Source organism: Magallana gigas, chromosome 6 (genome assembly GCF_963853765.1).
Source record: "Magallana gigas chromosome 6, xbMagGiga1.1, whole genome shotgun sequence".
Classification (NCBI taxonomy): Eukaryota; Metazoa; Mollusca; class Bivalvia; order Ostreida; family Ostreidae; genus Magallana; species Magallana gigas.
The window spans coordinates 25352499-25380184 of record NC_088858.1 but is presented as its reverse complement, the minus strand read 5'-3'; the positions used below and the strand labels follow the sequence as shown (position 1 = coordinate 25380184).

Below are 27686 nucleotides of genomic sequence, written 5' to 3'. Positions count from 1 at the left end.
TTCTTGATTCGCTCTCCGGGTAGCATACTTTGTCAGTGTTTGGGTATATTGGGTCATTTGGTTTAAACCAATGGATACTAGTATTCTTCCAAAATGATGGATCATTCTGCTCAGAAATCAATGTTTTGAATCGAAATTTTTGTTTTTTTATTTTTAGGTGGAATAGCTAGGTATGATTTCTACCTATTTGATCCATTTCTATTTGCTTATTAAACCTTAAATATTCAGCCACTAGTCCCAAGGTTGTAAGAAATGCATTCTCTTTTTCCGAGTTAATTAACGTCAGTGCTTTTTTTGGTGTTTTTTTTACACTACTCTTAGATTGATAGGTTGCAGGATTGTAAATGCATTAGAGTCTGCAAAGGATAATGCTTTACACAATGCAGCCTGTCTCCCTTAAATATATTCTTATTAAAAAAGGAGGGAATGGGTTTGATACGTCCTGTCCGTTTCCATAAAATGTTTTATTTTTCATTTGTTTTTAATTCTACCTGAACATAACTTCAACATATACAGGTTTATCGGCAGTTGTATAGCATGCCAATGTTTACAAATGATAAACAATACCAATTTATGCGCCGAATCAACACCTTTGCTATGTCATGGCACTTTTTTCTCTTCTTTACAGTATATATCTCTTTTAACTGTCTTCTGCAGGGGTAAAGTATTATTAAATAATCCTAAAGCTAATGGATAACAAAACACTTAAAGAAAACAAGTTAAATATACTATCAATAAACTGCCAAGGGCTAAATGACTTCCATAAGAGGAGAGATGTTTCCAGAAATCAACAACATTTATTTCTTGCAAGATACACATTTTAGTGAAAAAGATGAAATGTTGATACAATCTCAATGGGGAACTAAATCTTTATTTAACTCATCCAGAACAAACTCTAGAGGGGTGGCAATTCTTTTAAATAATAATTTTGAATGTAAAGTACATAACATAGATAAAGACGATAGTGGTAATTACATGTATCTCATATTAGACACTACTGTTGAAAATATGACCAGGCAAATATACATGTATATGGCCAAATTCAGATACAACAAATTTTTACTCAGATTTAAGGAATAAAATTGACTCTTATCTTAATACACAATATATTATAATTGGAGGTGATTTCAATTAAGTAATGAATAAAGACTTAGACTCTATGAATTATAAACATCTGAATAACCCAAAAGCAAGAAAAGAAGTTTTGAAATTAATGGAGACATTTAATCTTGTGGACCTATTTCGGGAAAAAAATGCAAATTTAAAAAGAAACACATGGAGAAGGAAAAGTCCTATAAAACAATAGAGATAATTTAGATAATATAAAAAATGAAGATATACATTTTACAATTGATGATCAACTTTTTATAGATATTCTTCTTACTGAAAAAGGGGTAAATCCATTTCATACTCTGCTTTTAAGAAAAAAAATCTCAAATGAAAGAGAAAAGGAATTAGAAAAAAAGATTACTTGTTTTGAGCAGAACTTAACTGAAAACTCCTTAGATTTATTATCGAACAAACAAGATGAGCTACTCAACATAAGAAAAACAATAGATTAAAAGATTAATGTATCAGGTCAAAGTCTAAATGGATTGACGAGGGAGAAAAGCCATCCAAATATTTCATTAACCTAGAGACTAGGAACTACATAAGTAAACAAATACCACATATTGAAAAAGATGATGGGTCGGTTATTTTTTTTATCACACGGAAATATTAAAAGAAACTAAATCATTTTATGAACACTTGTATAAGAAAAAAGAAAATATAAATGAAGAAAGTTTCCATGAAAAGTTAAAAAAAAATTAAAGTGTCCTAAAATTAATAGAGAAGAGTCAAATACCCTTGAAGGTCCTTTAACTGATACAGAAATTCTGAATTTCCTTAAGAAAATAAAAAAAAATGACAAAAGTCAAATAGGAAACTTTTCTGAAATAAATAAACTAGGTGTAATTACATGCATTCCCAAATCTGGAAAACCTAAACAATTTCTAAAAATTGGCGACCCATTACTTTACTGAATGTTATTTGCAAGCTAGCTTCAGGAAAACTTAGCTGAACGCATGAAAACTGTTCTAGATAAATTGATAAATAATGATCAGACTGGGTGTTTGAAGGGAAGATTTATTGGGGAAAATGTCAGACTTATATATGGCCTTATGTATTATACAGAGCAAAACGATATACCAGGCCTTTTAATGTCAATTGATTTCGAAAAGGCTTTTGACACCATCTCATGGAGTTTTATCTCAAAAACATCAATTATAATGGATGGTACACCACAATCACATGATGGCATTCTTAGGGTTTTAGACTTTTTCGCACAAGTATCAGGCTTAAAAATAAATCTTACAAAACAAAAATGGTTTGGGTTGGTAGCAAAACATTTTCAAAGGATGTATTTCATCATTCACGATGGAAACTTAGTTGGAACAATTTAAATTTTAAGCTTCTAGGTATCAAATTTTATGTTACATTAGATGAAATGGAAGAATTGAATTATTTACCAAAATTGTCTGAAATTAGAAAATTGATAAATCGATGGAAGTTAAGAAAATTAACTCCAATTGGTCGAATTACGAAAATCAAGACACTAATAATACCAAAGCTAATAATTTAATACTAGCATTACCCAACCCAAAAACTGAATACCTAAACACTTTTGAACATGATATTGTTCATTATCTATGGGGCTGTAAAGTTCAAAAGCACAATCATACAAGATTATAATCATGGGGGTCTCAAAATGGTTGATTATGGAAATTTTATCACAGCACTCAAAGCTACTTGGATGAGAAGACTAATTAGAACTGACACAAAATGGATAAAGCTTTTAGAATCAATTTTGAAAATTAGTATCTCTGAAATATGGAAGAACGGTCCAGATTATTCGTACCTTCTAGGTAAAAATTTAGAAAATTCTTTTTGGAAAGAAGTGCTCCTCAGCTGGTTTAAAATGATTAAGCAAACTCCACTTAGTAAACCCCAAATAATAAATGATAATACATGTATATGGCACAATCCCAAAATCACCGTAGACAATAAATCAATATTTATCAAAAGTGATTTTAATAAAGGATTTATTTTTGTTAGTGATCTACTTAATATAGATGGAACATTCATAAACTTTGGTGAATTGAAAAACATTAATCCAAAGACAAATTCCATAGAGTATGCAAGTTTAAGAACTGCAGTTACAACCAGACTGCATACACAAGATATACACTTACCAAACTTACAGAACACAATACAATATGGACCAATTCTCCCCAATAATATTTTATTGTTTATTCATACTTGTAAAGGTTGTAAACCCATGAACAGCATACTATTAGACAAAAAAGAGAAATATGTACATTTATATCAAAATGGAGAGAAAAGGGTTACAACTATTCACAAACTTCTTGGAATAAAATGTTTGAACTCCCTTTTAAGTGTACACAGGAATCAAAACTACATTGGCTGCAATATCAAATACTTCATAAGATTGTTCCTACAAATAAATATCTTTTTACTATAAAAAAAGCAGAGTGTTGTTTGCACCTTTTGTTAAACAGATGAAGAAAGTATTAGTCATTTTTTTATGATTGTAATATAGTAAAATAATTGTGGTGTGATGTTGAAGAGTGGATTTTTACACAGTTTGAAATCTCGATTACATCTGATATTCAATCAGTTCTTTTTGCAAAATATAAAGATAAAGAAAGTTATAAATTTTTCAACCTGATAGCTCTTATTGTCAAGCAATATATTTTTTCATGTAAATATAAAAGTAATCCGATACCAAATATACATGCTTTGAAAAAGGTCATAACAGAAAGAATCTTAACTGAAAAATATCTGCTGTTGAAAAGATGTAAATATACGGAATATGAAAGCCACTGGCAGAATATTTGTAAAAAATTGTAGTTAAATAGACAAGTTTAATTTTTCTGTTTTTGTTTTTTTGTTTTTTGATCTCTGTGAACCCTCATATCATTTCATATCATATTGTCCTTAGTATAGTATAGTCTATACATGTATTGTAATCCACCTGCATAATATCTCTCTCTCTCTCTCTCTCTCTCTCTCTCTCTCTCAATATCAGCTTCACTTCATATGAAATATACAAAACTGTACTATTAAGTAGAAATAGCTTAAAGACTGTGTAATATATTTCTACAAATGCTCCAATCACCTATTATGTCATATATGTACATATGTTGTGAAATGAAAAACCCAATTAAAAAAAAAAGTAATTGAAATATAGCTGAAAATTTTGGAAGGTATTCAAATACATTCAATTACTTCTAGTTAAATGCAGATTCAATTACAAACTACTAAAAAATTGCATTGGAAAATGTAATTCATTACACTTAAATACAAATACTTGTTTCAATTACCCCATTCCTCTTCACAGACATGACTTTTTTAACGGATCTAGTAACGCCTTTTTAAAACAATTCCACACACACACACCCACCAATCTTCACCTTTTGATTATCAGTCCAATTACATGTCCTCAAATTCAGCTGCTAAATCCAGTGTCCATTTCCAGAGATGTCTTGCATATGACGTTAATTCCTCCGCTGGTGTATAAATGTTTGGAATTTCAGGTAGTACCAAGACTTCTACTTCTTCTACTCTTGCATCACCGTTTGGAGTTAACTTTCCAGCATCTTCTTTCAACTCATTAACTGTTGCAGTCTCAACCATAACTTTATATCCTGCAAACCAGCCTGTTAATGAGTAGGACTGGACGACTTTCTCTCTTGCATAAACAACATGACAAGACTGTGGCAACTTGTATCCATTTGTATCCGCCTTCAACGTTTTCATGTCCTTTTTGCTGACATGTTTCCCGTCTAAATCTCTGCTCGATAGCAATTTGTACCTAATGTTGGGTGTTGAATTATTTGAAGATTCAGGTATAACGTTTGCCATAAACCACTTGATTTCTGAAAAATTTATGCAAAATAGTTCGCCACATTCATTAAAGTCATGCCTGCCTAAAACTGAAGATTTGAATATCAATGAGATTTTAGTTTTTTTAATTCCGTCATTCTCTTCAGTAAAGCCAAAATGTTCCAGGACTTTTCGCACTTTACCTGTATCAGAAAAGACAACTGGTTGAAAAGAAAATGTGTATGGGACCTTGACTTGTTTTGTTTTCTTTTTACGCCTTGGTGCTGTTTGCCGTGCATCTCTCTGTCTTAAATGAATTGTAGTAAAAAGCTTGTTTAATTCCATTACTTTCAACGCTGAATTACACTCTATATTCATAACATAAAATTTTCCAAATGAAATGCTCAAGAATAAGTCTCCATGGAAAACGGCATTATACCCTGTTTTTAAAACATTCCATTGTTGAACAAATCGTGTTTCGAAATCATTACAACTGCGATCCGAAGTGACATGAATCAATTTTGGTACATATCGTTCTTGCTCATTGTGCATTTCACGATGAGTTCCACCGTATTTTTCAAAGGTTAGTTCACTTTTTTCGCAACCTCCCTGAAAAACAAGACAGTAAGCATTTTCCACAACTATATGTCCTTTTTCAGCGTGTACATTTAATTTACTGCATGATTTTTTAATATTGTGTATTATCTCCAAAAGTTCATAGAGTTCTCTTTCTGTTCCCCATGCCCTTAATATATCCGGTCGTGTTTGATTATGATTTAAATAGGGATTATGATTGAAATAGACGTAAGCGCCAGTTATCTTGCGTAGTTGATTTTCAACATATTTTTCTGACCGAGTGATAGTATTCAAAACATTTGAAGCTAACAAAAATTCTTCGTAATATTCGTCATAATAGTTTTCAAAGTCGGATAATTTTGGAGTTTTTAGAAAAGGATTTCTATCGACTATTAGCGCAACCCTTTGGTACACAATCATACATTTTTCTGAAAGTTCTGACAAAGCAGGTTGTGATATACCCAATGCATTAAATCCATCCTTTAAAACTTCATTTTTGTTCAAATCCCATGTCCTATAACTCAAAATGTAACATTTTAAAACAGAAAGAAGCCATTTGGCAGATTCATCACTAGTGTTGGAGGCAAAGGAGTTTTTGAAGATGGTGTTATTAGACATTGTTAAATATAGAATGGCGATTGCTCCGAGATCAGAAAAAACGAATCCGTTCGAGTTGACTGGAAATATGTCTTGTAACATATCCAGTAAAAACTGTGCAACTGGTACTAACATCTTGCACCTTTCAGAAAAATACTCTTTCATAACACTACTGAGATTTATAATACTGACATCAGAAACAAATCTCACATACGCGTTTTCGTTATAAGTAACACAATAACATGGGTCTTCAAAACGTTTGGGAATTTCCCTTATGTCCATGTCTTTCAGTGCTTTGGTTATCACCTCAAGTTGCAATCGTGTTGTTCCTACATTGAGATTAACTTCGCTTTTTAAAAGCCCACTAAACTCCAAACCTATAATACGTTTACTAAATTCAGCATTACTGCTCATGTTTAACAAATTTTGTACGTTACTATACATTATTTCTAACCATTTATCTCTCTCGTTCCTTTTTGTTTGCTGTAACTTGTAAAATTCATGTAGAGAATCTTTAAGACTGCAATTTTGAGGATAATTCGAAAACGATTTTTTCATGAGTACTAAAATGTCGGCAACAGTCCACGGAAAACTTAATATATTTCGACTGGAATTCATTTCGTCTACGTATGTAACATGGTACCAAGCAGATGCTTTCTGTAAAACACGTGGGTCTTCTTTGGATATATTTGATTCTCCTCCAAATTCTTCAAAAAAACTTTCTCGTGTTTTTTTCCGTATCATGCACATTTTGTCTTTGACAATTTGTCCAACTTGAAATTTTTCTGCTTTCAAGCATCCATTCGATGATTTTACACTAAGGACAAGACCAGTTATGGCTTCGTTTTCGTGTTTTATTCCATACAAATCCAAAACTTCCATAACCTTTCTCATGTATTGATCCCGAGCACTTTTTGCAGCCATTAAAATGTTTTAATCAATGTTTGGCAAAATAAAATCTCTGTCTTCGGTTATTATAATCCCTGATTGTTTTCGCAGTTGCAGTAAGGATTGACATTGTCTGAACAGTGTACCAATAATTTTGTTAGAGGTGTATATTTCTTTGTCACTTTTCATCATAAAGTCGGGATAGGATTTCGGACGTAAGTCATCATCAAATGTAGGTATCTTTCCTGTTTTAGGAAAATCAACAGCATCTGAATGCATCTTGGCAAGTCTATGGCATTCATTTGAGAATATGCCATTTTTGTTGCTGTCTGCTTGGACAAGGTGTGCATTTGCAATGAGTCCAAGTTTATCATATTTTATGTACTCTGTCAGAAAATCAATAACATCAGACGAGTTTACTTCTCTTGTGAGCTGTGTTTTTTCTGCTTTTGGAAAATCCATTGGTGTTTTGTTTTGAAATTGACAAAGTTCTGGATCCCAGCATACAAAGTACATGTCTCCATCAAGATCAGACCCCGACATTTCATCGGGATGTGGACGCTGACCTTTTTGAGGAAAAACAATGCAATCTACCATATGACTAAGCCCCTCGTATGTACTTAGATTCTTACCCGGGGTGGTTGTTTTCTTAGAATACTGAATAAAGACTTCACCTGATTCAAGTGTCATCGTCTCATCGGATGTGCCTATCATAATTCGACCTTTGTCTAATGGAATTTGTATTTTAGTACGTTCCATAAGATTTTTCATTTTGTTGCTATAAATTGCCTGCAGTAGTGATCGAAAAAATGGTTCCCGAACAAACGATATATTTTTGTCTGCAATCAACCCGAATTCGATACCAACCGCAGCCTACAAATACAAAATGGTTGTTAAAAAATAGATGACTGTTAAATAAAATTGAACCAAAATGGGCAAAGTCACAAATTATGGTGGTATGGGACATTTCCATATTGTGACGTATATCCGATAGAAATAAACAATAAAATCTTGTATGATTTTATATTTACATTTTCCAGTGTCTTTGCCTGTGATAACACTACGTATCGATTTTGTACTATATAACCCATCACAGGTTGAAGCTCTGCCATTCAGTCAACTGAAAGGTAACTGAAAGGTGGCTGAATGGCATAACTATGCCATTCAGTCACCTTTCCAGACCATTCAGTTAACATTCAGTTGACTGAATGGCAGAGCTTCATCCTGTGCATAATACAAATGACGCCAAGTAGAGGCGCCAGCGGGGTTTTCTTATTTATATTTAAATATTTAATCGTACGATGGCTTAAAATTATATAAATATAAGTAATAAGGAATCATTCTTTGAATATTATGAGGTGATAATTTCGGTCGGGGCGTGTTAAATCTATCACAAAGCCCTTCGGGCTTTATTGGATTTGATCACGCCCCGACCAAAATTATCACCTCATTATACTCAAAGAATGATTCCTTATTCCTTATATAAATCGTTCGTTTCTTTCCCGTTGTAACCTAATTGTTACCTAATATCGTAGCACAATGGATTGGAGTGTTAAGTACGAATCTGTAAGTTTATGAGTTCGAATTCCGGCGGGGCGTTTATAAAGTTTACCCTTCAAAACATTTTAAAAACATGATATATGGTCAAATATTGTGAAATTTGAAAATTCTAAAACGATGAAAGTATTTTGATTTTTGTGTACTTTAATTTTATTCGCATTAATATCGACAGGTGTCCCATATCACCTTTAATTGAAAACTTTCGAATTCTTTTTTAAATACATTTTAAATGGTTGTATCCCTTAAAGGGGCATGGTCACGATTTTGGTCAAATTTTATTTTTCTGTTTTTATTAATTACAATGCTTTAGAAAAGCATTTCTAGTGATTAAAGAAAGTTTGAGAGTCAGTCGTAGAGTTATAAGCAAGATACAGAGCTCACAATTCTTTGTCATGTAAACAAGGTTTGTGCACTGTTTTTGTTTACATAGGTTCAATATACAAGTAGAAATATTTTTTAAACTGATTGAATAAAGTTTCTTTAAGACTTTAAACATAGTTCTTCTCAGAAAAAGTCATCTTTAATTTTTATGTCCAATTAAAACACCTCTAAGATAGAAACTGTTTGATTTTCTAGGGTTTAATTAGTTTAAAACAATACTAAAATTATATCTCTTTAAATGTGGTTTAAATAGCAAGAAGTTATTACAAGCATGAAAACTCTTTACATGTGTATAATATGATATATTCATTATCAATTTTACAAATTAAATTTTTCAGTGTTCTTTTTCTTCAAAACCAATCAAATCAAAGACAAACCTCTAATAAAGCTGGTAACGCAAGATGATCGTACAGAAGTATATCTGCAATGTCTACTAGCATGTTCTCTTGAAGATTTAAAAATACATGGTCTTGAATTCCCAATCCAGATAGCAGTGTTATTACTTGTTTGTTGAGATATAGCCTCCCTGTTTAAAATGATTTTGTTACATTTTGAGATATCACACCAAAATCTAAATTTCAATATAAAAAAACAAACAAAATTATTTAAAAGCAATATACACATCTGTATTTTTTACCTGGTCCTGTGACATCTAAAATTTCTAAATTGTTTGATTTTGATTCAAATTTCTTCATGCTTTTTCTAATAACAAGGATGTCGGTGTCATTTCCAAGAGTTGGATCCTGTGCTACCATCCCTTTGCAGCCCCCAAAACGTATTTGGAATGCAGATGGTACAGGGTGTATTTGTAGCTTATCTGCAACCTGTGAGTAATCTTGAATAACTGATCTTATAAATAAGGAAAACAAATAATAAATTACTGGATTAAAGTATAGTCCAGCTTTGAAGTATTTATAAGCTAAACTACCTGGAAGATATGATATATTACCTTTTTTGCAAGTTTCGCGGATATGCGACCAATTCCATCTGTAAAGCAATATTCTTCATTTTTCACATCATCGATGTATCTCACACAACTCTTATCTACGTCCACAGTTTTCTTTGTAGACGAAAAGCAAAGTCCAAATCGGGAAACGTAGGAAGCCACGCATCTTTCAGTCGAAAATTCTCCAGAACAATTGATAATGCTCTCTGATGTGATACCATCATGAGGATGAAAAAACCAAAAGCTGTGCTCCCTAAGTTGACTATTTGAACATCCAAGAAATTCATAATGGCGGTTATTTATTTGGAAACCGGATTTAAAGGAAGTTTTCATACTCTCCAAAATAGTGCTCAAGGCATGTGATTGGACAGTGCTTATTTTCTCGGAGTCTTCATCCCGGAAAACTACTCTTATAAAGTAGTCTTCTCCATATTCACGAACTATTCTGTTCTGAAACACCGGTTCTTTGGGTAAAAACAAAGACTTAGTAGGAGTTAGAACCATTCTAGCTACCATAGAATAGTGAGATGGTAGCTCATTTTTGTAATCAATTTTTGATTTTTGGGTTTTCTTCATAACACAATTGAACTCATCTTGAAAGTGAAAGAATGGTTTCTCCATCAGTGCGATTGCCAGGTTATAAAAAACTTCTGTCACCAACTGTGTGTCTTTATGTGCCATCTGTTCAATATATCTCTTCACTTCAGATGTAAGATGGTCAGTTAATTTAAACCCTATCGAGTCAACACATTGCCAAGCATATTTTATTTCAAAATTATCTGGCAAAAGTATTTCTCTTTTAAGCTCGGGGAGTTTAGATTGAATTGTGATATGTGTAACGCGAAATCCAATGCAAATTAAACGCGATAAGAGCTGCTTTAGTTCAGGACTTTGGTCTTGTGCTTTAAATTCAAAACAAAATGAATTCAAATTCCCAATACCGTCAAAACCCGTATTTTTGGCACTTACTCTTACAGAATTGTCGTAAATTTTGGGGCAGGTTTTTATTGTTATCACCATAATGATAACATTGTTCGTATTCTGAACGAAAATTGTTCCATCTATTGAATCATATGATATCTCGAGAACAAAATTATTTGAATCATTAAAAGATCTCTTTTTGTCGATCAGTAACTTTGACGATTCAAATAAAAATGAAACTGATAAATCATCTGAAAAGTTACTTAGTTCCCAATGACGAACGAATGTAACTGGTGACGTCATGCTTCCACCAATCACCTTAACCCGACTAAAGGAAAATTTTGGAACATATTCTTCAGACTCAAGATACGAGCGTTTCTTTCTTAATATTTCCATCCATGCCATCTCTTCCGTTGGTGGTTTGTTCATAAACCATGTACTATGAACGTCTTCTTCGAGAGATGCTGGTCTTGTTGTCTGAAAGTCTTGTTCAAAGGTCAAGTTGTATTCTCCATACGATGATTCAGAGCCTACCGATGAAAAGTGACTCAATGTGATCAAATTCTGTCAAGCGTTTAATTTCAAAATTCGTGGAACAGTTTTTTTTATCTTGATTATTCTTGATTTCCTATGTCATATTAGATGGGATCAATTAAAAGCCGTTGTTAAGGTTCGTGTTTAACAAAGTTCTTGCCATTTTTTGTTTACATTGGTTGCATAGCAGTTAAAACTTTCTACAAATCGGGTTTTTTTTATTTGGTTGATAACTATGCATACCGTATACATGTGCCAGGTTTTATGCGTCATGTTTTTTCCGCGAATCAGTTTATAAAATTTATGCGAATTAAATGTTCACTCTTCCAAAGTCAAAATAAAGCATGATTATTTAAACCTGTGAAGTAATTAAGAAAATCGTCTTTATACATGTACAGTTGAACTCCGATATCTCGAACACTGATATCTCGACCATGGATTTGTCGAAGTGATTTGCAAGTACCATATTACAATTATTTTTTTAGTATTTTACCCTCGATATCTCGAATACTCAGATATCTCGAAGTTTTTAAACAGTCTCGAGATAACGAAGTTTAATGCTTAATGAAAATATCTGACAATGTACTTATTTACATAATTTCGTAATGTAAAAAAATTACCGATAATCTCTTTTAGAGATGCAACAATCATGGATCAGTAGATCATCCTAGTAGCTTACATATGATAAGATATCGGTTTTAACAAGGAACGTGACCAATTTAGTTAGCTTGTCAATGGATTATTAAATAAACAATGAGGCCTGCATATCCGTTATAGCTATTGTCCTACGGTTCTACTGTTTTCTACTCCCGAACTAAATTAGCTGAAAAGAGTTCATCGTACATTTACTTACATGCGCTCTATTATAAGCACATAACTTTGTAAGAAATCTACGCTGAGTTGTTTTCCGCGAGTCGGAAAACGTCGGGAACAAAGCGGAAATAACTTATTCTAGGGTATAATTAAACAATTCCTATCGTTTGGCACATCTCAATTGCTTATGTGATACATTTTCTCTCCGGCAGCCTAAATGTAAACTAAAAGACGACGAACCTTGTTTACATGGCAAAAATTGAAAACTATAATTATATCCAAGACTTGCAAATTAAAACTCAACAACAGACATTTTTAAAATTTTGGTTACCTATTAAATAAGCTTTGTTTTTTTATACATACATGTATCGTCAACTATTAATAACAAAAAAATAAAATAAAATCTGGCGGCTCAAACCATGACTTTAAAGTGAAAATGTTAGTTTTGAAAATGGAGAGTAAATTCAAATAATTGTTCAAACCTTTCCAAATGTTCTTGTTATTGTCGATCGACGTGATGTGTGTCGGTAGTTTATCAATAAAACATTTCTTAACAACATCCTTTGATCTCAAGTATTGGAACAGAATACGAAAACATTCCTTTCGAATTTCCTCCCTTTGTTCACCCGTATCCATATCAAATTCCTCCCCATAATCAGCAACAGATGCCATTTTAGGTAAATGACCAAAGTTATGATATAAATGTATATCATCAAGCCGTTAGAATTCCAAACATCTACTGACGCCCTACATGTAGCTTCTATGGTGTAATGTTAAAGAGAGATATCGTACGACTATTACATTTGCGTACAAAGTTCACCATACATGTATAACGTTATCAATAACACGAAATCAAACAGAAAGTGAAAGAGTGTTAATCAAATTTAATTTAATTGTAATACTTCAAATTTCTTTTGTATATATATTTTGAAAAAAAAACCCATTGCAGTACGTTTCCAGATCTACATGTAAAACTAGTTAAATCTATGGTGCCCTATTTCTGCCATCCACATAACTTTTTCGCTACATAGTTATCTTGTCAAGTCACAGGAACTATCTCAAAAACGAATTTTATCGAGTCTAGCCAAAATAACTTATTGCGGTTATTTGTGATATCTATCACAAGTTGAGGAGATAGAAATCTGATATCTTGAAAAAATATGCTGCTTTTATGAATGCAGCCATCCATATAATATTTAGTCAAGATACTTTCCGCCAATGAAATTAATCCTTATAATACTGTATTCATAGATTTAAAACATGATTTTGTAATGATTTAAAACTTATTAAACATTTTAAATCGGTCAAATCAACAGTACTTATTCGAGATAACAGATAGTTACCGTGTCAGGTCAAGAAAACTTTCTCGTCGAATTACGGTATCTTATCTTGATTAGAAAAGATAACAGTGAAAATTCGTCGAAATAACATGAAAGTTGTTAAGATACCTGTCGTGACTTCAAAAGATAATTATGCTGACTCAAAGTTAAATGGATGGCAGAAATATACCATACATGAGTAAATTTATTTTTTTAAAAGATCAGTAGCCCTAAGGGTGGATTTTACGTGTTTGATTTAGTTTTTCTTTAAAGATCTTTGATTGATCTGAGGAAACTTACAAAAGATTTTTTTGGTCTTATCTTTATCTGTTATCTTTAAAGGTTTAAATAAGAACCTGTTAATGTTGGTTTTGATCTAAACATTTGAATAAATTCAATAAAAATTGGAAAACATACATAATCCATAAATACCCTTCCCTCGTATAAGTATATATGTAGGCCAAGATATAAACAATTAATGCCTGTACAAAATGACGTTTAGATGAAGCTGTGGTTGATTAACACAGAATTGATGTATAAAACATTTGATATCCATTTGAGAATCGTGCATTAAACAAGATTAGTATGCTTATTTTTGCTGAAAAAAAAACCAGATAGAGAGGTTTGGAGTGTCTTTTTCACATAAAGTTTTAAAACATTATTTCCCATTCTACCCACAATAAAGATAACCTCTCATGTTAAGATTTCCTTGCCAATAACTTTCCCAAAAAAGATTATTATCATATTTATCACAGAGATATTTCTATTGTGCATTTTGGCATGTTTTGTTGTTCTCATATAAGGAAATTGATTTTTGATCAAGAGTACATGCATGTATATTGATCTTTTTTTCTCTTCTAGACTAGCGTTATTAAATAACCTGGAATCTGAGCAGAGTAACCTCATCAATTTTTGTACGCTTTCATATTATTTTACTTCCATGTAAACTTCATTTGATGTTTAGCTATTTTTTCATCATTCACCTTCATTCAAACATTTGAAATTTTAAAAAAAATCCAAAATCATGGTGAACTAATCTCTCAATGTAAGTAAAAAAAAATTTCACTCTATATATATATATATATATATATATATATATATATATATATATATATATATATATATATATATATATATATATATATATATAAGTTTAAAATGGTTCAGCCAGGACATAAAATAACTCTAGAATTATCAGTTATTCGGTCATATCTGAAAATATCTTAATTTGAAGGAGGAAAATGAAAAAAAAGAAATGCACAATTATATCTATAAATATATAAAGCTATTCCAATGGTCAACCAAAAATTTGAATGCTGGATGTAGTTTTTCAATAAAACATTTCTCTTCGACCTCTTCTGATCTTAAGTATTGGAAGCGAATATGAATACATTGCCGAGTTTCCTCATTTTTTTTCTCCTCACTGTATCCAGATAATTGACGTAATCAGTAGCAGAAGCCATTATGAACCGAAGATATTATTATGTTTACCTGGTATGCAAAGCAAATAAAAATAAACACATACCCAACGTTTTTCTTAAAAATACTTCTTATAATCACTGTTGGATAAAGGTTTATCTTAAATTTTTTGCAAGTAAGATTTTATCAGTATGAAGATGAAGCGAAATGTGGTATTTATTTTTAAAGGTTCAATTGAACTACAGTTTCACTATTAGTTGGGTTCATGCTATTTAAATGCGTGTGATAAAATTCAAGGTGGTGTTAATTTTTTTTGTAGTATTATGAAATACGTTTAAACAAATCTTTTTCAACTATTTTAGAGATAGGTCATTGGCACCTGTAAAACTTTCGTTTAATTGTGGATAAAGCTATTACATGTATTTAAATAATATTTAATCATTTTCTTAATATTATAATAGTTTACATGTAGGAGAGAGCTATAACATTTATTTTCGAAATTTAAATGATTTTTTGAAACCTTTCCGAATCTAAATACTAGGTTTTTAATCCATATCAACTTGTAGCATGTTTTACAGCACAGTCTAGACGGGGAACGTTTACCATACGACCAATGTCATAACATGAGTTGTATATAGAGATTTGTTGAAATCGTGACCATATGTCTTTGTACAAAATAATCTGAATAGTAATTTTATTATATAAATATTGAGTGTAATAAAGGTGATATCATTAACAAACCAGTGTTCCTTCATTTTAAACACCATTGCTCGATCATTCGATCATTTATTAAAAAGTGAATTGTTTATTAGTTAATTAGTTTTTTGGGAGTGTTGGTTTTTGGGGGTTTTGCTTTCGGTTTTATCTCATATAAGTGCAAATAGGCAATTAACAAAATACAAAGTATTTATGTTAGGTGTTCTTTACTTTTAATTGATTTCCATTTATAACGACCATGATGTTAGAAATTATCATAACCTTAACACATTTGTGAATGAAAAAAATACGTTGATTTATTTACAACATTCAGTATGAATAAATAGAATTTAGAAATGTTTTCTTCATCTGTGAACACGAGTGGAGTCTGTTAATCAATGGAATCCAAAAAAGCTCTTCAGTCGGTTTTTAAGTGTGGGCTTTGGCTTTGTTCCGCTCTGTCAAAAAAAATTCAAATGTTAAGGATAAAACAAAAACAGACCAAAAAAATAAAATGTTTTGAATTAACTAAAAACAAAACAAAAATTAAAATGTTAAGGGGTTCAAAAGGCCCAGTGGATTTGAACTCATGATCTGCGGTTCACAAACTCGATAGTTTTTTTTTTATCTCACAATTTTAAGTTTAATCACTGAGCTATGACAATATTCAACCGAATCGGTAGACACAAAAAATTTGACATAACATTTAAATCGCCATCTTGTGACGTACATTTTAGTGTCTTAAAAAGTACAAGTCTAAGTGTAGTGTTGTACCTTATTCAAATTGAGGATAAATCTACAATCTTTCAAAAATTATCAGAAGACAGTTTTCTCTAGACAATTTATTTCAATAATTGGTATTGACCTTCAGTTGGGATTCGGATTTGGCTCCGATACACTGGCTGATAGTCACTAAGTCTTCCTCTTTTTCTCTGTTCCCAACTCTTGCTGTAACATTTGGCTGCAAGATGATAAAAGATAAACTTTATTACAATACTACTTGGAAAAAAACTATGCTTGGCTTGTTATAAATGGTAATACAGCTCGAAGAAAAAAAAAAGGTATATATATATATATATATAAATATATATATATATATATATATATATATATATATATATATATATATATATATATATATATATATATATATATATATAAAATTTGATTTTTACCTTTGGGACAGACTTAAACTTTTCCACTCCGTTAAGAAACAACTTGCGAGGAATAAAATGTGAATCATCAACGGCTCTCTATAGAAAAAAAATGTCTTTCTCTTACTTTTGAAATGCAAAACGTGTGCTTTAATAAAATATAAATCGTTTTTTTTTTAAATGTGAAATTATGTTTCAGAAGTTGGTGACATTGAATTCATTCATGACATCTTACCATTATTTCCATCTGCAGACTTTTTTGCCTTTCTTTCATTTCTTCTCTCCTTTTGATTTCCGTCTTTAAAAATACAGAAAAGGTCATCTTTGAGTTCTCTTTTAGTTTCGGTTTTGCTAAATTTTTTAATTGTTGTGGAGTGTTATATACAGTAAACTGTATACACTCACCATTAATTCCTTGTGAGCCGTTTCCCTTGTTTGGTGAACAGTTTCTCTTTCATTTACCCTTTTCTAAAAACAAACACAAATAAAAATAAAATACACAAAAAAACCCCCCAGAAATAAGTAAATTACATGTACATTTCAGAATAAAATCAGTGTAGATGACACAGACACCATTTATCATGAATATTTGGATATCAATGAAACTTACCACCAGCTCTCCGTGAAGCTTTTGTAGAATTAGTTGGCGGTCTTGAATTTTTTTCTAAAAATTCCAAAAACACAAATATGAATTTATTACAACTGTATAACAAATAGACTATAATTTTATATCTTATCTGATAACTGTTTATATTCTAGTATCAGTATGTTTTGCTTTTGTAAAATTCTTACCATTATTTTCCCCGACATTTGGGGACATCTTCTTGATCTTAGTCTTCTCTAAAAAGAAAAAAAAGTCACATTTCTAAATATCAGTACAATGTCATGTACTTAAATAAAACAAGATTTATGTCAATATAAATCAAATTTGAATTTTTTAGCCCTTTGGAGATTACTAGTATTTTTAATTTGTATTTCATACCACTTGGTCAACGAGGATGAAGAATACAATTTGATTTCTTTTTTCCTTGTCCTGTAAATAATAACAATAATGAATGAATGAATGAATGAATGAATGAATGAAAATTAACGTTAATACAAAGTACTTGTATATAATTTAAATAGTTACCCATGCATCTAACGTTGTTTTCCATTTGGTCTGGTTTACTTTCTGCAAACATTGGAAAAAATCTGAATTGCATGTTGAATCATTGTACATGTAATTTAATTTGTTTCAATGTAACAAAAATGTTATTTAGAGCGCCACATTTTGAATTTGAAATTGACGAAGTATTATATCACCGATATATGTAGAAATGATTAATTTAAAAATTGACAGGTCAATAATGAATACCTCCAATTTTTTAAGAGATTCTGCCATATAATCGTCTTCTCGTTCTTTCAACTTTTTCTGAAAAAAAGATGTATAGATAATTAGGTAAGATAAAATTATGAAAGTGCTATGCAAATCTAATGTATGTACATCTAATTTATTTATACAATTAACGAAGTTGTAATCAAATACGGAATATTAGCATTGTATATAAATTAGCAAAGTTTCACATTTAACGTTGCTTTAATTATTGACATAATCTTTTATATACAAATGATTATTATATAGAAAATTTTCTGACTTACGAGCACTTCATCTTGAATGGTGAGCAATTTTGTGCGACTTTCTCTGATAATTTTCTGAAAATGAAAACTTTTCAAAATGATTTTTCTTTCAAATGAAATTGTTTACGTTCTCTCACTTGGAATAAGTTTCTATACACGTCTATAGTTTGAACCATGTCATACATACCATATATTTTACGGCCATTCTTGCACTTCTATCCATCGGCAGAATTGTTCTCTGCAACAGGAATTTTATGGATTAGTACATGTAATAAAAAACTTAAGCATACTGGTAGTTTGGTTTTTTTTTTGGTCTATGAACGGATTAATTTTTTAAGTTTTAAATATATCTTACCAACAAATCTACTTGGATCTTATTTATCAGCTGGGCATTCTTATCAGCGGTCACTATCTACAAAAAATAGGATAATCACTCATTAAAGCTCTTGTCACAGTGATACCTTAAGACGCTGACACAAATATAAAAATTGAACTAAGTTTATGTATACTGACGAATGTAGATACCTTAAGTTCTTTCGCCTCATCTCTTTCAGACGAGTTCTTTGCAATGGCGTCAAACTGATTCTTTACCTTAAAAAAAATTAACAGACTGAGAATAAGCAATTAGTTCATCATATCAGAAAAATCCTTAAAAAAGTACCGTGTATTCAATTTCATTTTATAGTTACGCATGTGTGCAAAATAGATAATTGCTCATTAATTTATACACATAAAGTTAACACAATCATGTTACTGCTAGTATGTTTGGGAAGTTTATATTGATTATTTACATATTTATTACAAATTCTTAACTAATATCATCAGATACTAGTAATTCATGCGTCACTGGGAAGCGTTATGAATGGTCTATAATACCTCTAGTTCTCCGTTAGACTCTTCAAAGAAATTGTAGGCATCGTGTTGTCGAAGTTTTTTCTGAAAATAACGGCACTGGGTATTACAGGTATGTGTTATATATGTATATATGCTTCATCTAGATATAGTAAACAGTACAAATAAAACTGTGCATATATATCTTTGTGTTATACATATATTTTTTGACTCACCAATAGCTCCATCTGGACAGAAGCCATGTTCAAATGGTTCTCTTTTATGGATTTCTAACAATGAAAAGTAAAAAAAAAAACATTACCGAGAAAACTCTTTACTAAATTACTAAATTAGGATATCGGTGTATTCATTTAAATTAACGGTATCTTTAGTCTGAAATAGAACATATAAGTTCACTAGCAGAGAATAAATCTCAAAGAGACGCGAAACAGCAATTAATCGATCAACAAATCAATGAGTCATACCATCCATTTAACAGCCATCTGGGAACTTCTTTTGATGGGAAGAATCTTCTTCTGTAACCAAAAAATTATAGAATTAACATATCTATCAGACCAGAACATGCACACAAACCATACACGCGAATTACTTCATATTATGTAAACACATTTATCATATACATGTGTCAACACTGAGCTATTTATTAATTTACCAGTATTTCTGCTTGAATTCTTTGAATGATTCTTCGGCTTTTTTCGGTCTTCAGCTGATGATATAAATAACGTGTAAAGTTAATCTCCCTGTGTATTACTAAAATAATTATTCATTTATAACGTGAAAAGTTAATCTCCCCGTGTACGTATAGCTTAGAATTTTTTACAAACATGGCAAAAAATTCTATATATTAATGTTAAGTGCTATTATATCTTATGGTATTAATTTTGATATGAAAAAACTCTAGATATCTGCAATTTAAATTCTATTAGTATATTCCACATCGCAATAACTGATAATAACATTTACCTCTTGTTGTCTCTGTGTCTCTTCCTCTGTTCTGTACAAATTCTCTACGATAACTTCTTCGCGAAGGTCCTCCTTAAAATTGAACAGAATCACATAATCAGGCCATAGAAAAAAAAAACCCACAATTTCTACACCATAAACAAAAACAAATTATATATATAATATATATCTCATTATCTGCATGATATTTGGCAGAAACCATGCACATCTATGTATCAACGTACGAGATATTGTGCTGCTGTCAACTTCAATTTTAACTCCGAAAGTTGATCCATTCTTTCCATCTAAAAGAATTCAAGCGAGGTGAAACGTCAATTATTAAGGTCTTCCGTTTCCAACGGAAGACCTTGTACTGATTCTGTTGGAAATTCTTCATTATTATTTTTCTTCTTCTTTTTCTTCTAGACGTTTCTTTAAACTGTAATATCTCGCTTGTTTGTCATTAGATTTCATTTAAATTTTCAGGGTTTATTGGAAATGACAATAGCTTACTATAGCACAAAATGTTGTGAAATTGGTACTTCCGGTTTTGAGTTATTCCCCTTTGAATATTTTTTTAGTGGGTCTCGTGTACCTGCAAAGGCTCCGAGTTGATCCGTAGCAAGTACTTTTAATTTACAAATCTTAAATGTAGACATCTTGAACGTTGTCCTCCTAGTTTTACATGTTTGATTAACCCACGTTTACTTCTTAAAAAATTACATAGAAATTTATGTTTCAAAAAATGTTAAATTTTGCTTATATATTTGCTCAATAACTTTTTAGTTGTAAATTTTTTCTAGTCACATATAGAACAAAAGCTGTGCAGAATATTAAGAGCTTTCATTTGATACCATAAAAAAGGGGCTAGCCCCTAAAATGAGGGGTCTAGATCCCTTAAAATTCTTTGCCTCATAACTCTAAAACGGTAAATTTTTCGATATGGGCGTCGCTGCAAAAAATGTTGTTTGTGACTTTATTGATCTCATAAAACTGTTTTTGTGTTCAGGTATTGCATAATGAGGGTAAAAAGTAATACGTGTTGACCAGTTCTCGCGGCAATTTTGCCAAGTAAACGAAACTCTCCCTTGCCCGCGGCCGAGAAAATCGGTCACCATGGTCGCGGATGGGCTACCTAGCGGTCAGCGGTTATCTAATACACAAGCTTTGCTTCTCTCAAATATGATTTTATTTAGCCGCAAACTCAAGAATTGTTTTAGTTTTGATTACACATAAAAGTTTATGGACTAAACGATTAGGTGTCTATTAAGAAATCGTTCAGTTAATTAATAAAAGCAATGTCATTCTCAATCTAAAGCAATATCAGACATAGATCAATTGTGGGTTTCAAGTTTAAAATAAAGAACTTCTATTTGATAGAATATGGTCATTATACTGCAAACTTTTCAATTCTTCCTGGGTTCTAAGCTGTGCGTTGTACCTTTACGTAATCTATCCTTCGTCCACGGCCGAGGAGATCAGCAACGGCTGCACTAACTAGCGGTAAGCGGTTATCTAATACACAAGTTTCGCATACCGCGACGTACACTTAGATGAATATAAACGTGTTTGAGTTTATATAGTCGTAAATACAAGAACTGTTTTAAATTATTAAAAAAATTGAGTGTAAGTGACTATTAATGAACGATTTACTCCAAATCGGAAACATCGTCAGACATGAATTAATGGTTGGTTTGTATATCTAAAAAAATTTAACCCCCCCCCCCCCCCCCCAAATATTAAATGATGATCATCCCTCGCCGAGGAGATCCAGCGCGAGTGGACAAGTGATCCGCGGTCGGCTCGTGTTCTTCTACATGTACCTTATCACGCGTTCATGTTTCATATTTTGCACGGACAGAACTATATTTTATTATGTTTTCAACTATTATAGGTTTAAGATGAAAAGATAAATTTATTTTACTTGTACAGTTGATTAAGTAGTTTAAAAATCAAATCAAATTATAATCAAAGTTCCATGTTACATGTTTGCGGTAGGTGCTAGCACGATAAAAGAATGTCCTGAATTGTCCTGAATTGAGGCATTTGGTGATTATTTTAAAGAATATTCACATTAAGTTTTAAACAACTTAAGATTAGGTTCTATCGGCCACATATTAATCACTCTGTAGTTTTTTCTACATGGTTGTTCGTTTCAATGTGGAACGAACGCATTGCTGCCCCCCCCCCCCCCCATCCTCCCGCCCCGCTGACAAGTGCTCGCGCTGGATTTTTTTTAAGTTGGCGAAAAGATATCTAGATCTGTCGAAAATCATTTTTGGTGACTTCTCCTTATGTGTAACATTTTCTCCTCAACGTGTATCGTTTTCCCACCCGTTTGTTTATTCGGTCAGTCTGTGTTAATTCAATCGCCACGTCCGACCGAAAATCTTGTGTCGCTTCTCAGAACATATGTAATTGAGTAACAGTTGGAAGGGTGCTTTTATAAACAATAAGACTATTATACGAAGTCAATCATCTTCACATTGAAGATGTGAAATCGTAACCTGAGAATGTGGCTAATAAATTAACCTGTTAAACACGCTAAACTTCTATAGTTATGAACATAATAATTCATAATGTATTATAATTAAAAGTTTGAAGTCAAAGGAAATTTTATCCTTGGGAAATACGACTACATTATGCAATGCAGTCGATCGCCATAGAAATCATCAAAGTACTGCAAGTGTCGACAGATTTCTTATTTCTTTGAAAGACCATGATAATTCACTTAACTTGCAGACTATAATATAGCGACATATCTGCCTCCCAAAAATATATGCGCTTCTCAAAGTTACACTTAAGTGAGATAGATGTGCGTTATTGGGGATTTTATTTATTGATAATTGTATGAAAATTAATTTAAAAAAACAACTTTTAATTGAAGTTGTGTATTATGAGGTTGTAATGTAACTTAATTTACTTACAAGGTTAGCTACAGCCACTGGAATACTAAATTTAGCTGAACAATGAATACCCAATATATTAAAATACAAGATAAATAGATTCCAGAACTATAATACTATGCATGTGTATATAAAGGTTGCACCCTGATTTGTATGGCTGTAGGTGGGGAGGTAAAGGTGTATCGATGTACATACAATGTATGACTGCACATACGGATTCCGGACCGTGGGTACAGACGATACCCATGATAGTCCTTTAATATATCAATGCGCAGTTTGATCTAGAAACTGACCAGTTTCATAACTTCTTCGAATTTCTCTAACACGGACTGTCTAATTCCTTCCCAGAATTCCAATTTACGCATATGAATCATGAGTACATACTGTTTATAACAATTCTTGCTACCCTTTGAAAATTTAACTCGCCATTAAACATCTCATTTTTTAAAGAATTTTTGAAACGATTACACAAACTGTGTTCGACAAATAGTTTTTCTTAAACATTTTCTTCCTTTCTTTTTCAAAACACGTTTTATATACAGGCTTTCAATCATAACACGTTTTTATAACAAAAGCAGAACTGAAAGTTTAGTCATTATAATCGTTTGACACCATATCACATATATTTTCAACCTGCAGCAACAACGGAAGACCTACTCGTGGCTTTGCCACGAGCTCTGCTCTAGTTAATATACTGTTTGTAATTCCATAGAACAGCTACATTGTGTATGAAATTTTAAGATATTTTTGTACAGTATATTTCATCTATCATAATAATAAGAAACAACTTATACACTATTAATACTAGCTAGATTGTTACATGTAGACATAGTTTATTATGTAGCGGTTTAATTTTTCAGTGTATTTATTTATTACCATGTATGCACGCCAAATTTTAATTAATAAAGTTATAAATCTCTAAGTTTTAACGGTTTATTTCTGAATCTACGTAAAATCATAAAGTGAGGTCGGTATAAAATATCACTAACCGCTTGGCCCAAATCGTCATCTCCAAAATAAAACAACTTCTCCATTTTGAAATTCTGGAAATGTAAAACTCGTCGTATATATATATAGATAAAGTATTATTTTTGAAAAGATGTTTGATAATCACTTGAAATTCCAACAAGAATTGCTAACCATACCTTGCAATCACTATTCCTCCCTCTACCTAGATTCCTGTTTGTAGCAACGATTGTTACGTCACTTGTTTTGTTGCGTCATACTCGTCATGACGTTACCTCAAAATAACATTCAAATGTTGATCGGTCATTCGGACTCCGGAAAGGATGTGAAGCCATAGAGCTTTATTTCTTGAGTGTCATTCTCAATCAACAAAACATTATTAATGACAATAAGGAATGGAAACTTAAATTAATAATTGAAATCATGCAGATCTAACGTTTAATATTTTTATAAAAATTTAATGCATTTTTAAATCACAGTCATAAACTTGGATAGAAAATTGAAAGTTCTCTCTTAGTTGATTGTTTCAAATTTATTTATATACAGTTCAGGCAACGCGGATCCCGAAATTACCCCCCCCCCCCCGCGTGGTTAGTTAAATAAATCCTTTCCGCGTTACGTGCCAGTAAAAATGCAATGAAGTATTTCTGTTTACACAACCGAGTTCATATACTAATTCAACTTTACAAACACAGTATCTCAGACATTAGATCATACATCACAAATCGTGTTACAAAATACTTTATTGTTAGACATACTTCCTTTTTTTCTTTACTTGAAAATAAAACTAATAGAACGAAACTGCTTCCTCTTTTTTTATGAAATAAGTGCCACTCAATTGTGCTCGTTTTGAAAAGGTGTTATAATCTGTATAACTATGTGATTTCACCTTTCTGAAAAGTTGAGATTTTTCTTTTAATTTTGAATTGGTGATATTTTTTATTGGATTAGCTGTTATCACAATAAGTACCAAGAGGGGACTTCATAAGAAGGTGGCGATCAACGCAAAAAAGGAGGCCCACAGGCCTTGACGGTCACCTGAGTACCATTACCCTTAGATTGACATGTCAAAGAGTCTCATATTTGCATTTTAAGCTTCATATTGAAGTCAAAACCCTAATCTGAGACTCTTCTGATTGTTACCACGCTTTTATTATATGTATATGATATTTCAAAAACATTCACTCATGAGTCAGGGTCGGAGGAATCTCGGATTATCTATACCTTCTAGCTCCAGGGGCCAAAAATTGTACATGCAGTAGACTTTTGGTGATAAGAAACCTGTTGGTTTTTAACGGTCAATCTTTAATAATATTCACAGCTTCATTGTATAAGCACGCAAAAAGCATACAGCTCGTTTCTACAAGTTTACAATGCACAGGATATTAAAGTTAAATTCTTAAAATACATATTTAATCCAATATTGCCAAGCGACAATTAACCATGTATGAAGTTCAAATTGATAATGAATGACACGCATCAATTAACTTTAGTAAAAATATAAAAATCTTCGAAAAAATTAAGTCTAATGCAACTTTGAATACTTTGAAAATTCAGGACTTTCTGCGGCCATCAACAAAAATTTCAAGAATTTCAAAACCTGAACAACTCTTCAATATACTGACCAGATAACATCTTTCCATGACATGAGTTTCTTTTCCACACATCTCAGAGATCAGAAACCCTTGACTTGGGAAGATTGTCATATAAAATAATTTCTTTTACATAGAACTGGATCACTACATTAAGCCGAAGTGCCCGGAGAAAACCCACGTTTATAAGCGGGCGTCTACCATACCCTGTCACTTACAATCACTGTCGATCACGGGGATCGAATCGGGTCGCAGCGGTTATAAGCGAGTGCATTAAATTTTTAAAAAAAACTTCATATCTACATGTACTTTGTTATTCATTAAACGAATTCTTAAAACATATTTAAGAGAAATGACCAAAAAAAATTAATAAATTGTAGCCATCAACTCCATTTATAAAATAAAGGAATATGAAGTAATATTCATCAATTCCCCAATCATATTTCCCATGAGAAGAAATTGGGGGAGGTAACTCGCGTTGAAAACAAGAACAGTTTTTCACATGGACAAGGTGAGACGCTGTACCGCGAGGATGCGCGGTTTTACCCGAGTTACTTATAATAAACCGCGATCAATTTCACACCACGAGGACTCGCGCTAAATACGCAAACCGCGTTGGCCGTAGTGTATGTGCCAGCACCCTTCCTCCTGAATAATTTTCTTAAAGAAGGCTATGTAGCATCAAAAGTAAACACACTGATTGCAAGATAATATAATATTTTATTTGTTATATTGCAAGTCAACTATTCCTTACATTTCAAGTGAAATTATCCCTGAGATTTCACGTGTATCAAGTTTTAATGAAGATCAGAGCTTTTAAAACATCAATGCACCAATATAAAAGCAAGCTTATATAATAATAATAGTAGTATGTAAATGAATATATTCCTTCAACATTTCTCAGAAATTGCATTTATAAAAAGGAAAGAAATAAATGTGAAAATACATGTATAAATGAAATTAAAGAGTCTATAAATTCAAGTAAACTGCCCATATTAGGAAATATTCTTGTTAATACATGTATTCTTCAGAAATTTTATAAAACTTTGGATTTGCATTTGCAAAGGCAGATCACAGCTTCAATAGTCTTAAGTCTTTCACATGTTCCTGAATCATGTTCCACATCAGGTTTTGATACAAAGCTTAATGTGGATTCAGCACTTATCACTGGTCATTTACATGTCCCTGAATCACTTCTCCGCTTTTTCATGCTTTGATTCCCTGGTTGATGTGGATTCTCCACTTTTTCTAAACGTACTAAAAGCGGTATCTGCTGGAGCTACGGAACTGTAAGTTTCGTTCACAAAGCTATTGACATTAGAATCCACTTTGTCATCGCCCTTTACACTCCCTTTGGAGCTCCCAGCTCTGTTTTGATATTCTGGAGAACTTAAATCATACGTTTGCGTCTTCGGAACTATTTTCAACCTCCAATAGACGACAGCCACGACCATGATCAACAGTGCCACACCAACGATGGCCACAGCTACTATTATACCGGTTGACAATGTCTCTTTCTCCTTGACTATTACTGGCACCTGAATAATACAATGTAATTAATTAATTAGAGTTTTAAAGCAAAATTCAAACATCTACTGTTAATCTTCACCTTTGAACATGCATATTCATGAACTATCATGAGTACTAATATTCAATTAAGAAACAAACAGCGATGTTAAAAAGTTCACCGGGATATATGAACTTGGTTGGTCACGAAGGGCTTCTCAGAAGATTTGATCATGTACAAACCAAGTTCATATCATGGTGAACTTTTTAACATTGCTGTTTATTACTTATATTTACGCTTGAAGAAGACAAATCATTAATGTAATGGTGTTTTTATGTTTACAATATTACAACCGCAAAGCGATAAGCGTGTGCGGTTATCATTGTGACATCACGGAAATGTTCACACAAAATTGACAGTTTTCACTATTCTATAGAATCATATAAGGAAGCGTATTTGCAAATGTATATATTTAAGGTATTCCATCCATAACTAAGGCGAATTTAACACTTTTAATTGATCAAAACTACATCAAATTCGTAATTTAAAGTTATTATGAGGCTTACACAAACCAAACTCTGGAGTATGTATGTAGTCAATCAAATGAATTTTT

At 31.8% G+C, this 27686-nt stretch overlaps 3 protein-coding genes across 5 annotated transcripts in view; all 3 read right to left on the bottom strand.

Annotated features, from left to right (window-relative positions):
• Window positions 1-4494: 4494 nt before the first annotated feature.
• LOC105343415 (uncharacterized) lies at window positions 4495-12935 on the bottom strand. Its single transcript, XM_066088230.1, has 7 exons — window positions 12586-12935; window positions 9839-11286; window positions 9527-9713; window positions 9267-9415; window positions 7543-7821; window positions 5445-5496; window positions 4495-4940 (listed from the first exon to the last, which is right to left on the bottom strand). Exons 1-7 carry the CDS (start codon window positions 12773-12775, stop codon window positions 4495-4497), a joined length of 2751 nt encoding a protein of 916 aa, XP_065944302.1. The 5' UTR covers window positions 12776-12935.
• Window positions 12936-15758: 2823 nt separating this feature from the next.
• LOC117689450 (caldesmon-like) lies at window positions 15759-24251 on the bottom strand. 3 transcript variants are annotated; one of them, XM_066088746.1, is made up of 22 exons: window positions 24154-24251; window positions 23998-24051; window positions 20348-20407; window positions 20124-20195; window positions 19813-19866; window positions 19625-19675; window positions 19376-19429; window positions 19185-19244; window positions 18834-18899; window positions 18664-18720; window positions 18496-18546; window positions 18330-18383; window positions 18046-18102; window positions 17821-17862; window positions 17674-17724; window positions 17484-17531; window positions 17302-17355; window positions 17097-17159; window positions 16927-16989; window positions 16713-16790; window positions 16403-16498; window positions 15759-15995 (listed from the first exon to the last, which is right to left on the bottom strand). In XM_066088746.1, exons 2-22 carry the CDS (start codon window positions 24040-24042, stop codon window positions 15933-15935), a joined length of 1239 nt encoding a protein of 412 aa, XP_065944818.1. In that variant the 5' UTR covers window positions 24043-24051; window positions 24154-24251; the 3' UTR covers window positions 15759-15932. The 3 variants fall into 3 exon arrangements, with proteins under 3 accessions (XP_065944818.1, XP_065944819.1, XP_065944820.1); XM_066088747.1 differs by lacking the exon at window positions 19813-19866 and having other exon boundaries at window positions 19625-19672; XM_066088748.1 differs by lacking the exon at window positions 20348-20407 and having other exon boundaries at window positions 24154-24222.
• Window positions 24252-26275: 2024 nt separating this feature from the next.
• LOC105344166 (fibrocystin-L) overlaps window positions 26276-27686 on the bottom strand; it is a 43379-nt gene continuing 41968 nt past the window's right edge. Inside the window, exon 55 of the mRNA XM_066086944.1 lies at window positions 26276-27104. Within this exon, the coding sequence (XP_065943016.1) occupies window positions 26757-27104 (348 nt within the window). The 3' untranslated portion in view covers window positions 26276-26756. The remainder of the gene's footprint in view (window positions 27105-27686) is intronic.

Excerpts from the sequence above, each read along its gene's own strand:
- LOC105343415 (XM_066088230.1), bottom strand. The coding sequence starts at position 12,775 with ATGGCATCTGTTGCTGATTATGGGGAGGAATTTGATATGGATACGGGT. Across the intron at positions 5,497-7,542 it reads ACGAGGGGCTTAGTCATATG|GGAGGTTGCGAAAAAAGTGA; the intron begins GTAGATTGCATT and ends CTTGTTTTTCAG. Across the intron at positions 4,941-5,444 it reads AAAATACGGTGGAACTCATC|AAATCAAGTGGTTTATGGCA; the intron begins GTGAAATGCACA and ends TAAATTTTTCAG.
- LOC117689450 (XM_066088746.1), bottom strand. The coding sequence starts at position 24,042 with ATGGAGAAGTTGTTTTATTTTGGAGATGACGATTTGGGCCAAGCG. Across the intron at positions 18,721-18,833 it reads ATGAGGCGAAAGAACTTAAG|ATAGTGACCGCTGATAAGAA; the intron begins GTATCTACATTC and ends TATTTTTTGTAG. Across the intron at positions 15,996-16,402 it reads AATCCGAATCCCAACTGAAG|AGCGGAACAAAGCCAAAGCC; the intron begins GTCAATACCAAT and ends TTTTTTTGACAG.